General features: G+C 51.8%; 2 protein-coding genes across 2 annotated transcripts; one reads left to right on the top strand and one right to left on the bottom strand.

The window, feature by feature from the left end:
• Window positions 1-1,023: 1,023 nt before the first annotated feature.
• LOC108932272 (uncharacterized) lies at window positions 1,024-4,306 on the top strand. Its single transcript, XM_018748523.2, has 2 exons — window positions 1,024-1,094; window positions 2,034-4,306. Exon 2 carries the CDS (start codon window positions 2,069-2,071, stop codon window positions 3,230-3,232), a length of 1,164 nt encoding a protein of 387 aa, XP_018604039.1. The 5' UTR covers window positions 1,024-1,094; window positions 2,034-2,068; the 3' UTR covers window positions 3,233-4,306.
• A 330-nt stretch (window positions 4,307-4,636) lies between these two features.
• On the bottom strand, window positions 4,637-11,557 carry abcf3 (ATP-binding cassette, sub-family F (GCN20), member 3). Its single transcript, XM_018748296.1, has 21 exons — window positions 11,399-11,557; window positions 10,187-10,334; window positions 10,016-10,092; window positions 9,707-9,762; window positions 9,528-9,625; window positions 9,080-9,202; window positions 8,725-8,991; window positions 8,237-8,317; window positions 7,632-7,691; window positions 7,506-7,562; window positions 7,397-7,419; window positions 7,229-7,284; window positions 6,907-7,107; window positions 6,715-6,791; window positions 6,588-6,632; window positions 6,367-6,499; window positions 6,119-6,207; window positions 5,944-6,035; window positions 5,659-5,791; window positions 5,476-5,563; window positions 4,637-5,339 (listed from the first exon to the last, which is right to left on the bottom strand). Exons 1-21 carry the CDS (start codon window positions 11,469-11,471, stop codon window positions 5,181-5,183), a joined length of 2,136 nt encoding a protein of 711 aa, XP_018603812.1. The 5' UTR covers window positions 11,472-11,557; the 3' UTR covers window positions 4,637-5,180.
• Between the last annotated feature and the right edge of the window lie 8 nt (window positions 11,558-11,565).

Here is an 11,565-nt window from a genome sequence, read left to right as displayed (position 1 = left end):
CGGTGTTTCTTTGAAGAATACCGTGGAATAAACAAAAAATGTAAGCTACTTTGGGAGGGCTGCAGGTGGCGTAGCGGTTATTGCTGTCTTGCCGCAATCTCAAGTAGGGGGCCAGGGGGCTCCTGTCCGTCCGTCTGTCCCTCCACCCACCCGCCCTCCGACCTGTCCTCCTTACGTCTGTCCATCCACCCGTCTATCTTTCCATCCGGCATCCCCCTCCTTCCGTCTATGATTGTTGTATTTATACTATAGTATCCTGCCGGTACAGTACCCTTGATCTCAGCACAGCAAAAATTACCCAGCCCATTTGCTTGGGTAAATCAGTATAAATAGATCACGTGTTACCACCCTGCTTCTTTGGCAAAAACTGTCAGAAATAAAAAATAATAATAATATTGTAGCATCCCCCATAGAACTACTGGAAACTGGCTCAACAAACGGGATAAAAAGAACGTGCTCTTTATTGAAAGCATACATGTTTCCAACAGCAGTCTTAACAAAGACACTTCAGACAGTACAAAACACAGAACGCCTCAGAATCCCCCTGGGTCACTCCCAGCCCCCCTGCTGCACCTTATGGTTAAGGGGTTCCCCCCGGGACTCCCCAGAATCCCACTCTCCAACACTGAACATAAAATAGGACGACAACCAATCGGAAACCACACACAACTATGTACACACACATAAACACTAATGTCAACTATTTACACATTTACTCCCCTCAGCGATGTTACAATATGATCAACATTATAATTTTTTTCAGTCCTACGAAGTCAGAAAGTCCGAAGTTGCCTTTGCATTTATTTAGTTCCACTGTATATGAAGTAGGAATGAGCGCCGTTGCTTTTCTTTCCTGCTGTGTTTCGCACTGTTTACCCGGTTGCCTTCGCTGCACTTCCCCGCAATGACGTGTTCGCCACGCGCTCACCGCGTGACGTGTTTCTCCTCCGCGAATGAGCGAGCGAGTCAGGTGCGGTCGGTCACGTGGACAGGGGCGCTCGCGCTGCCGTTTATAAACTCGCTGAGCGCGACAGACAGGCGGTACCGTTTTCTGTTTCCCGTCGGATCGATTGGGTTCGGGATCCGGCTGCCTGGTACGTAGCGCTTTGTTGCATAGAACGGCATGTTTTTGCATGCAACACTTTATTTATTTATTTATTTTTATTATTATTTTTTTTTTCTGTCGCCATGTTGTGATGCTTAAGACAAGTATTAAGTAAAAAGTAAGAAAGTTCTTACGCTGCTGTAACGCCCGGCCGGCGGGTTAGTGTCCGTACTTCGTGCTGAGTGAGTGAGCGAGCGTATAATATTAAATAAATTTGGTCCAGTTTGGAGAATAATTAAAAATTATAGACAACGTAATGATTTCGCTGTGCTCGGTCTCTTCCCTTACAGCAATAGTGCTATAGTATATAGTTCTCTGTGTGTCTCGTGCATGGAATGGATGTTTGAAAAAAGGAACAAAAGTCTTACAAAACTAGGTAGGCAAGCTTTTACGACTGATCTACTTTTATGCTCCAAAACTATGCAAGTTATGGTAAGTTTTCAAAAAGTTACGTATCAGAAATGATCATTCTTATATACATCTTTTGGAGTATATGCAGTTTCCCATCAAGAAGCATCTGCTGAATGAATAAATCATATAAATGTTACATGTTTTCCACATTTCTTAGGGGTAATGAGGAACAGAAAGACCTGGAAGGGATGTGACCATAGTGGTACTGCGATACTGGGAGAGGTCTGGTGGCTTTTGGGGGGGGGGGATGGAGGGTAGGGGGGTTCCCTGTGATTTTTACACTTGATGCTGAGCAGGATGAGCTGCAGCGAGTCTGGTTTTTTTTTGCCTTCGTAGCCTCAAACCACATCGAGTACATTCTCTGCAGCGTGTTGCGCGGTGTATTATACAGGGAACTGTGCCGCTGTCTCAGCTGTAAAGAGCTCTCATTACCCTCTGAAGATGTGCTCAGTTGTTCCCCTTTAATTCCATGACATGTAGCTTTTGTTTACAACCATATCTTTAATTTTGTTGCTAGACCGTTTGGACACCTGTGGCTTGTGAGCAGTCAAAATGCCAACTAACAGAGGAAGAGACGTCTCTGGCAGCGATGGGGTGAGTCGTCCAAAGAACGTTCTTCGAGTGAAAGTGAACGCCGCAGGTTCCAGCTCCGTTGCCACATCCTCTGCGGGAGATGGACGGAGAGCCCTAGCAGCGGATTCTGCCTCTACAGAGACCTCCAGTCCACCAGGGGGCAGCAGAGAATCAGCCAGACAGATGGAAAAAGACACGACCGCTGCCAAAAAGAACTATCGGAGGGGGACCCCAGCAGCCCAGGTAGAGGTGAGGAATGAGATCTCTCTGCCAGCAGAGACCCCCCCTCGGAGCTCCCAAAAGAAGGATGAGGAGGAGGAGCCAAGCGCAAGAGTGGAGGTCAGGCTGCCCAGCGCCGAGGCCATGCTCCTGGGTATGGGCACAAAGTTGGACAGGCAGGTGGTTGAGGAGGTGGAGCGGCAGACTCGGGGTCAGAGGGAAAATCCCCTGTGGTTCGCTTGCCGCCAGAACCGGATCACAGCCTCCATCGCGCACAGCATCTCCCACAGCCGCTTTGTCAATGGCAGCAGCCAGACCCCGGCAGCCTCCTACCTGTCCTCCGTCCTGGGAGAAGGCCCCCGCGTGATGACGCGTGCCATGCACTGGGGCGTGAAGAACGAGGCCGTTGCCGCTAGGCAGTACGAGCGGCTGAAGAGCAAGCGGCTGGGCCGGCCCGTCCGGGTACGAGAGTGCGGCCTGTTCGTTGACCCGCTGCGCTGCTGGCTCGCTGCCAGCCCCGATGGCATTGTTGAAGATGAGTCGACCGGCGAGCGTCTCCTCCTGCTCGAGATCAAGTGTCCGTACAAGCATCGGGAGCACACGGTGGCTGAGGCGTGCGAGGACCGCAACTTCTGCCTGGAGCTGGGGGAGGGCAGAGGGGCAGGGGCAGGGGCTCAGCGGTACCGCTTGAAGGCCAAACACAGCTACTACACGCAGGTGCAGTGCCAGATGGCTGTGGTGGGGATCCACAAGATGGATTTTGTGCTCTTCACCTTGAAAGAAGTGGCCATCGTACCTGTGACCTTCGATGCCCAGTTCTGGGAAGATACCGTGGCCAAGCTGGAGCTTTTCTACACAGAGGGAGTGATCCCCCGTCTGAGAGAGAAAGCGCAGCGAGCCGCCGCCTTGCGTCCCGAGCTGTAGAGCGCCTCTGTGCTGAGCAGGAGGGACAGACTGGTGATGGGTGACAGGTTTACTCTTTTCCTTGGGGTACAAAAGGGAAGAGCAACATAATGAAGATGTTCTGCAGCACTCCGATTGGAGCGCTGTGCTCTGACCGACAAGGCACGTGGATCCAGAGGAGAGGCGAACGGCAGAGCTCTGAAAAACACGCTGTATACCGTGCTCAAAGGGGGATAGATAAATATGTTGATGGATGAGTAGAAAAAGTGATTTGGATTCCTGGTGTAGGAGTGTGAGCTGTTTATAGTTACAGGGACAGTGAAAATACCAAAATGCTGTGTGCAAGAAACAGTTTAACTCCTCAAACTGTCATTACTATGTAACTTGAACTACCAACTAACAGGAAAACATTTGCAATTTTTATGCATATTTTATACATTTTTAAAATGTATTTTTCTCTTTGAAGCCTCTTACGAACTAAGTACTAATGAAAGTGTGTGTAAATGAGTCTGAGAAATTATTAAAGTCTGAATTACTGGTTCTGGTCCTTTCGTGATCAGGAGAGCTGGTGGTTTTGAAAGTCTACTGTGAACACAGGTACTGACTACTGACCCTTTCACTGCATTAAAAAAAAGCTGCTGGCCAGAAAAGAAGATAAATAGTGGGGTGTATTTAATCCCATGGTGTTGCCCAGGTAGCCTGGGACACCCCTAAGCAGCCTCTCCCCTCCAGGGTCCTAAACTCCAAATCTGGCCGTTGGTCGTACCCCCACTTATTTTGTATTATTACAGAGCTGTAATGTAGGCGCACACTGTGTCTAGATCAACTGCGGGTGGATGGTCCACATCCTCAGTTCAGCACAGATCATGCTGATTTACTAAGTGTGATTTTATTTAGTGTGAGGTAAAACTCAGTGTGAGCAAGTCAGAAACACACCCCCATGTCTCACCTTCAGCAGCAGCACTTTGGAATCATTTTCATTCCATTCATTTGAGCCTTTTGTCCAAGACGATGTACATTATTCATTAACTTTTAGACTGATTTACATCTTCCTTTATCTGATGCTTTTCTCCAAAGCAACTTACAATGTTAAGATGCCAGCAGTTATTTACCCATTTACAGTATACAGCTGGGTAAGTACTTTGCTCAAGGGTACTAGAGCTAGAGCTAGGATTCAAACCTGTGGCCTTTGGCTCCACAGGTAACACTTCTAACCCCTATGCCCTGACAGTACATTGCTGTTAACACAGCTGTTGCAGTTTGGGCCTAATACCTTGATGAACGGTACTAAAGTAGGAGGTGGAACGTGATCCTGGGACCTTCTGACTGCAAAGCGACAGCTCCAGGAACTCTAAAGTAGTCATTTCACATAGGAAATTGAGAAGATGCCCCACTGACATTTACAGCCATGTGGAAGCAAAGCAGTAACTCAGATTACACCTTGAGTTTTATTCATTTATTAGGATGTTATGAATATTCAAAAACAGCTATTTATAAATTAAGTACAGCATTGAGAGATGAGGAAATGTGATTTGTGGTATTCAATAATCATTTATTTATGTTTTTCATTTAATATAGATATTTATAGGTTTCTCCATTCTTAGGGGTTTGCTGTAAAGGAACAGCTGTTCGGTCCAAAGTCCCTCTGGCTGAGAACGAGTCTGTTCACCGGCAGCAGGACTGGACCAGCCCCCCAGCCCCCGTCCCCCACACTCCCACAGGTGAGATGCAGCAGACAGACAGCCTGTGGGTGAGCGCGGCACAGAGCGGTCCAGTCAGCCAGGTTCCATCGTCCCGCAGGGAGGCGAGGCGAGGCCACGGAAACAAACTGTCCTCAGGAGGAGGAGGAGGGCTGCGGGACGTCTGGGGTAAACAGCTGCGTGTTCAGTCTTTTCCGGAAGGCGCCGATTCAGAGCTCGCGCAGATGAGTCGATTGGCAGTTCTGCTCGGCGTGTTTTCGGCGAGTCTCTCACAGGTAGCCCTCGTTGCGGAACTGCTCCTGCAGGACATCTCGGTACTCGTCGAAGCCGCCGTCCACGCGCCTCACCTTCCCGCCCTCACACACCCACAGCTCCTTGCAGACCATGCGGATGAGCCGCTCATCGTGGGAGACCAGGATGACTCCGCCCTGCAGGAGCGAGGGACAGGAGAGGCGTTGCAACGCGTGGCTGAGGAACGAACAGATCGACACCGCCTGGGGACGGGAGCAGCTTGTCGCCACACACAAGCGCAAAAGAGGAAACGACGAGAGTGACAATGAGCACCTTGAACTTGTTGAGCGCTTTTCCCAGAGCCTCGATGGTCTCCATGTCCAGATGGTTCGTAGGTTCATCTAGGATGTAGAAGTTTGGGCTGAAAGAGGGAAGCGGAACGGTGAAGCGAACGAGAGCCGTACTGTAACCCCAATCAGCAGGTGAGAAGAGGAAGGGGGGCGAAGCTTCACCTACCTGGACATAGTCATCTGAGCGAAGGCCACACGGCTTTTCTGGCCCCCCGACAGGCTGGCAATGGGCCGGGTGGCAAGTTCGCCTGTGATACCGTACCTGCCCAGCTGGTGGCGGTACTCTTCCTCGGGCCGTCCTGGGGGGGTGGCAGGGATTAACAGTGTCTGGGTTCATTAACACCCTGAATAACGACACACCACCCATCAGCACAGGTGAGCTGTGGTGCTCAGGTGTGTGACAGTGAAGCAAATGTGTCTACGTGTGCCAGTGCGTGCACGTGTCCCCCACCTGGGAACTTGCTAAGCAGAAGCTCCACTGAAGACACGTTGAGGTCCAGCTGGTCCACGTGATGCTGGCTGAAGTAGCCGATCTTCAGGTTTCTGCGCGAGATGGACATGCAGCTGCAATTCGCACCGACACACAGGTACAGGTGAGCTCACCTGCCCCAGAGCAACACACTCACCTGTGGGCATGGCGGATGCCACCGATGGGCGTCAACTCGTCCAGCAACAGCTTCAGCATGGTGGACTTGCCAGTGCCATTCTCGCCAACCTGACAGTAGGAGGATGACGACTCGGTGAGGGACGGGGGGAACTGCGCATCTCAGCATCTTCAGATTTGGCCGTTCGGTCCGTAGAAGGACGGCCAGCAGACTGACAGCAGCAGCATAAGTGCGGTACCATTACGAGCCGTTTCCATGGCGATACGTACGACACAGATGCGCGACTCCAGGTCGGCGGACACACTGAGCCCAGTGAAGAGGGGCTGGTCAGGACTGTAGTAGAACTCCACCTCATCGAGCTGCAGGATCGGAGGAGAGAGCTTCTCAAAGTTGTCGGGAAACCTGCAACAGGAAGCAGGAGCACACACACATTCATGATGAATATGCACAAAAAACACAGGACACATGGCACCGTGGGATATTTGCTCACCGTAATACGACTTCAGCCTCCTTTTCAACGGGTTTCAGCACAGGGCTGTAAGACAGAGACCCAAGAGCTGTTAGGAAGGGGTTCAGGACATGGGGCCAAATGTGTGAGGTGGGGGGGCACAACTCACAGTTTCTCCAGAAGCTTCAGTTTGCTTTGCACCTGAGCAGCGCGGTTGGCATTGTAGCGGAATCTGTCGATGAACACCTGCAGAGAAAGAATCCAGATACTTCAGCAGGTCAGCATGGCTAGGAGGGGGCCCAGCTTTCCTCTACTTGTATGTGTGTGTGTGTGTGTGTGTGTGTGTGTGTGTGTTCTGTACCTGTATGTGCTCTCTGTACTGCAGCTGGGCCTCATACTCTCTTTGCTGGTTCTTGAGACGATCCTCTTTGGTCTTCACAAAGTTCTCATAGTTGCCACGGTAACTGTCAAGCCGCTGAGAATGCAGGTGGAGGATGTCGGTAGCCACAGCGTTGAGAAAGTTCCGGTCATGGGAAACCACCAGAATGGTGGACTGCCATGTCTGTTGGGGAGAGAGATGAAGGACGTTTAATCCCACTTCACGTACAGCACCCAGGAGCTTGTGAGAGAGATAGAGAGAGTGTGTGTGTGTGTGTGTGAGGGAGAGAGATAGAGAGAGGGACCTGCAAGTAGTTCTCCAGCCAGAGGATGGCCCGAACGTCCAGCATATTGGTCGGCTCTGAGGACGAAGAACCAGGAAGGAACATGGAGACTCCAGGGCAATGTGATGGACACAGCGACACAACAAGCAGGATTTTTGCACATGCAAACACGCACGTGTTCTCACTCACCGTCAAGCAAGAGGAGGTCGGGCCTGAAAACAGAGAAGATGCCGTTAGGCAGTGTCCAAAGAGGACGGCCGAGGCTGTGTGGACAGGGCTGACGGCGGACAGGGCTCACCTGGCGAAGAGCGCTCTGGCCAAGGCCAGCCTCATCCTCCAGCCTCCCGAGAATTCCCTGCAGGGAGGGAGCAGATGGAGCGTCAGCGTCTCGAGAACGTACCCCCCCCACGTCACCAACACTCACCTGGTCGCCTGCTGCTGCATCCTGGGAGAAAATCCCAGACCTGCGAGGATGATGGAGGCTCTGAGGAGGAGGAAGGAGGAGGACAATGAGAGCCAGTTGGGTTATAAAGAGGCGCAGATAAAGGACATAAAGCAGTACATTCCAGTCTCGACTTTTAAAAGAAACACTATTCTCCTATTTATTTTAAATGCTTTTTCTTCACTTTGTTTTGTTAAAGTTCTGTCTTTTGTGAATGAAACACAACCTGTGTTTAGCGTCTGAGCTGAGAGGTGCCAGTAAAGAGCACCCAAATACAACGGGAGTGCGGAACCGCTTTACTTCAACTCACTTCCACAGCGTTTACTGCTTGTGTCTGGTGTTGCCGAGTGGCGGCGATCAATAAAAACGCAAAGAATACCATGCATTTCTGTAGATTCAAGTAACCCTGAATAAACTAAAGGGACGTTGGTGTTATAAATCTTTTACCGATCGTAACTTAGTGCTCATGATAAAACAAATTGAGTTATGGAAAGACTGGCTCTACCAGTTGTGGTTGTAACCAGTGTAATGGACACAAATGTGTATTGGGCGCGCGCACACACACACAGACACACACACACAGTTACCTGGCCGGAGCCTTGTCAGCCTCAATCTCCTCCAGTCTGGCGTAAATCTCAGAAAGGTGCACAGTCTCCTGGGCATCAGCTCTAAAACCAGGAAGCGCAGTAGATCATCATCACTGCACAACAAACATCATGTCTGGGGGGGAGGGACATATGCGCATGTGTACGTACGCACACACGCGCACACACACACACACACACACACACACACACTCTCCTAAAGCTGAACCACATGCTGGATGGGAGGTCACATGCAGTAGTTAAATCACTCAACACTGGAGAAAAGCATTAACTGAGTGAATAAACGTAAATGTTCAGTAACAACGGCGTTAACGCTATCATGTAACGTTAACAGTAATGAGCGATGCCTATCGCCCCCTGGTGATCAGCGCACATTCTCCATTGTGGCCATCCGTCTGGCAAACGTTTTGGCTCACCAAGGGGACCGCTGACATCACCGATGACATCACAGCACGAGACCCCAGACTCACGTTCCGCTGGCGATGAGCGTGTTGAGCCGCCGCTCCTCGGCCAACAGCCCCTCCCGCACGGCGTCGCTCTCGAGCACGCTCTGCAAGGCGGTCGTGTCATCACCCGCCACCTCCTGCTCCACGTGCAGGATGGAGATGTGGGGGGGCACGCGAAGGTTGCGGCTCGCTAGCATCTTCAGCAACGTTGTCTTTCCCAGGCCGTTCCGGCCGATGAGCCCGTAGCGCCGGCCGCTCACCAGCGACAGCTCCGCCCCCTGCAGCAGAGACCTGCAGCAGGGACAGGAGACACACTGCTACATGTGGTCACGCACGCGCTGCTGCGGTCGAGCCCCTCCCCCATCCCTTACTCACTCACCGCTCCCCGAAGGACACGTCAAAGTTCTCAATGCGAATGTCGTAGCTACGGTTCTTCCCCGAGGCGTCCACGCGGCTCTCCTTCTTACTGCTCGCCTGACTGGCCGACGCCTCCTCCAGAAGGCTGAGAGCCGATCAGGGGTTCGAGAAAAGCAACACGGCAAGAAAATACTGGATAATGCTTCACACCATGAAGCAAATCACACAACCTTTTTGTTTTTACTATGAAAGTGTTCTCTCTGAGTGTGGATTACTGACGATGGAGCACGTAGCGTTTCAGAGATACTGCAATATTCCACATTTCAACAAACAAAACCGAAAGGGAAGATGGGGAAGGACATGGGGTGTGCAACACACACAAGGGGATGGAGGCAACATGTGCAAGACAGAAAAGCAGAAAGAAGGTGTGTGAGACGAGAGCAGTGCATGTGAGGAGCCGCTGCCCTTACAGGGGGCCCAAGGACTTCTGGGAGTCCCTCTCGCTCCTCCTCTCGTGCTTGGCCTTCAGCTTGGCCTCCGCCTTCTCCAGCTTCTTCTGATCCACAGTCTGGGTGGAGAGTCGGGGGGGGGTCAGATCCACACAGCGAGAGGAGTGTCTGTCCACCGCTCTCTTTGCATTAGGTCTTACCGTGTTCTGACTGCGCTTCACCATCCAGATCCCCTGTGCGTCACTCACAGCCATGTCTGATTGGGGGTGGGGGTGTGACAAGATCACACAGGTGTAGAACGGAGCAGAGCATGATGGTCAGACAGATCTGGGCCCTAATCACTGACACATGTAATCGCTGTCACACATATGAACACGTCATCTAGCAGTTGCCTGGGAGAGCAGAGCAGCTGTGTAAAACTAAAAGTGTCACTAGTAGTAACAATAAGAGTAATAACAGTAACGATGGCGACTGCAGCTCTGCTGAGGGAAGATGCTCCTGGAGCTCACCGCTCTCCGCAGACACCTGAGAGAGCTGAACCGGAGCGTCCAGCAGCACCTGCTTCTGCACGGGGTGGCAGTTGTTACTGCAAAGACATGGGGGGCAGACTGAGAAAAGGGCAGCAGGTACAAGTGTAGGCGTGTGTCTGTTGTAGTGTGTGCAGAGCTGAACACGCTCACAGCTTCAGTGTGTTGAACATCTGCGCGCAGATCCCCCTGATGTCATCCTCGTTCTTACAGTCGGCCGACACCTCCTGCAGGACCCCCCCGATGGCGTCAAACACCTCCTCTCCATCCTCAAAGTCCGCACCGCTGAAGTCCAGCACACCTACACACACGCACACACATTTACTTAGCAGACACTTTTGTCCAAAGCGACTTCCAATGAACTCTATGTACTGTTATCAGCCCACACACCGCGGTGACTTACGCTGCTAGATACACTACTTACACTGGGTCACTCATCCATACATCAGTGGAACACACACTATATGGGTGAACCTGAACAGCATGTCTTTGGAGTGTGGGAGGAAACCAGAGCATCCAGAGAAAACCCACACAGACACGGGGAGAACATGCAAACTCTACACAGACTGAGCAGGGATCGAACCCACATCTTCTCACACCACCCAGGTGCAGTGAGACAGCAGCACTACTCGCTGTGACACCATGCTGCATTACCTATGGAGGGCTGGCTGTGCTGGAAGGTACGTCTGAAGCCTTGTTCTACAGTATTTCACCCATAAGAGGTTTCACTACTCTTATGTTTGGCAAAAGGAAGGATGCCAATGATTGAAAGAGGACGAGGACACGGACACACACAGCCGGTACGACTGCTAGCCGTGTTGATGTAGAACAGAACAGAACTGAAGGAAGTAAAACGTCACGGCTCAGCTGTGATTCATTTCCCAGCCTCGAGGGGTCGGTCGGGGCGTCTCGTGCCCAGGCTCCAGGGGGCGCCACACACACACACACCGGCCGTGGCAGCGGCCCGCGTGACACACCACCACCAGCAGCAGCAATGAATCAAGAATGCGCCAAACTCACCCTCCGACCAGAACGTCTCGATACCAGACAAGAAACAATGAACCCGAACCACATTTTCAACGCGAAGGGACTGAGAGAGCGAAGCGCAGAGACACTCCAGTCGCCCTTTCTTTCCGCGCGCGGACGAGGAGGAGGAGGAGGAGGAGGAGGAGGAGCCGCTGCTGCTAGTGGTGCTGCTGTGCTGCTGCCCCCATACATGATACATAACATGATACATACTAGCTAGTAGTAGTAGCGGCCCCAGCGCCTCTCTCACGTCGAACTCCCGGCGGCGGCCCTCTTGCAAACTCACACACAGCAGGCCAGGCAGCGAGGGCCGATTCTCGGGCGTCCGACAGCACTTACCCGTGATATAATCGAAGACTTCTGTGTCGATTTCGGGAAACTCGCTCTTCAGAATATCCACGTAGGTCGCCATGATACACCGGCCCCGTGAAGGAACGTGCAAATGCTTCACCGACGAGGCATGACGAAGTGCGTTGCATTTTGGGACACTGAGTTTACAACCAAAG

Source organism: Scleropages formosus, chromosome 10 (assembly GCF_900964775.1).
Source record: "Scleropages formosus chromosome 10, fSclFor1.1, whole genome shotgun sequence".
NCBI lineage: Eukaryota > Metazoa > Chordata > Actinopteri > Osteoglossiformes > Osteoglossidae > Scleropages > Scleropages formosus.
Note: the sequence above shows the minus strand (reverse complement) of the source record. Positions and strands in the feature narration are given on the sequence as shown.

Bases quoted from the DNA above. Each gene is read 5' to 3' on its own strand.
- abcf3 (XM_018748296.1), bottom strand. From the start codon at position 11,471: ATGGCGACCTACGTGGATATTCTGAAGAGCGAGTTTCCCGAAATCGAC. The intron at 6,500-6,587 runs GTGAGCAAATAT...TTCCTGTTGCAG, and splicing joins GAGGCTGAAGTCGTATTACG to GTTTCCCGACAACTTTGAGA. The intron at 5,340-5,475 runs GTGCTCATTGTC...TCGCTCCTGCAG, and splicing joins AAGCGCTCAACAAGTTCAAG to GGCGGAGTCATCCTGGTCTC.
- LOC108932272 (XM_018748523.2), top strand. From the start codon at position 2,069: ATGCCAACTAACAGAGGAAGAGACGTCTCTGGCAGCGATGGGGTGAGT.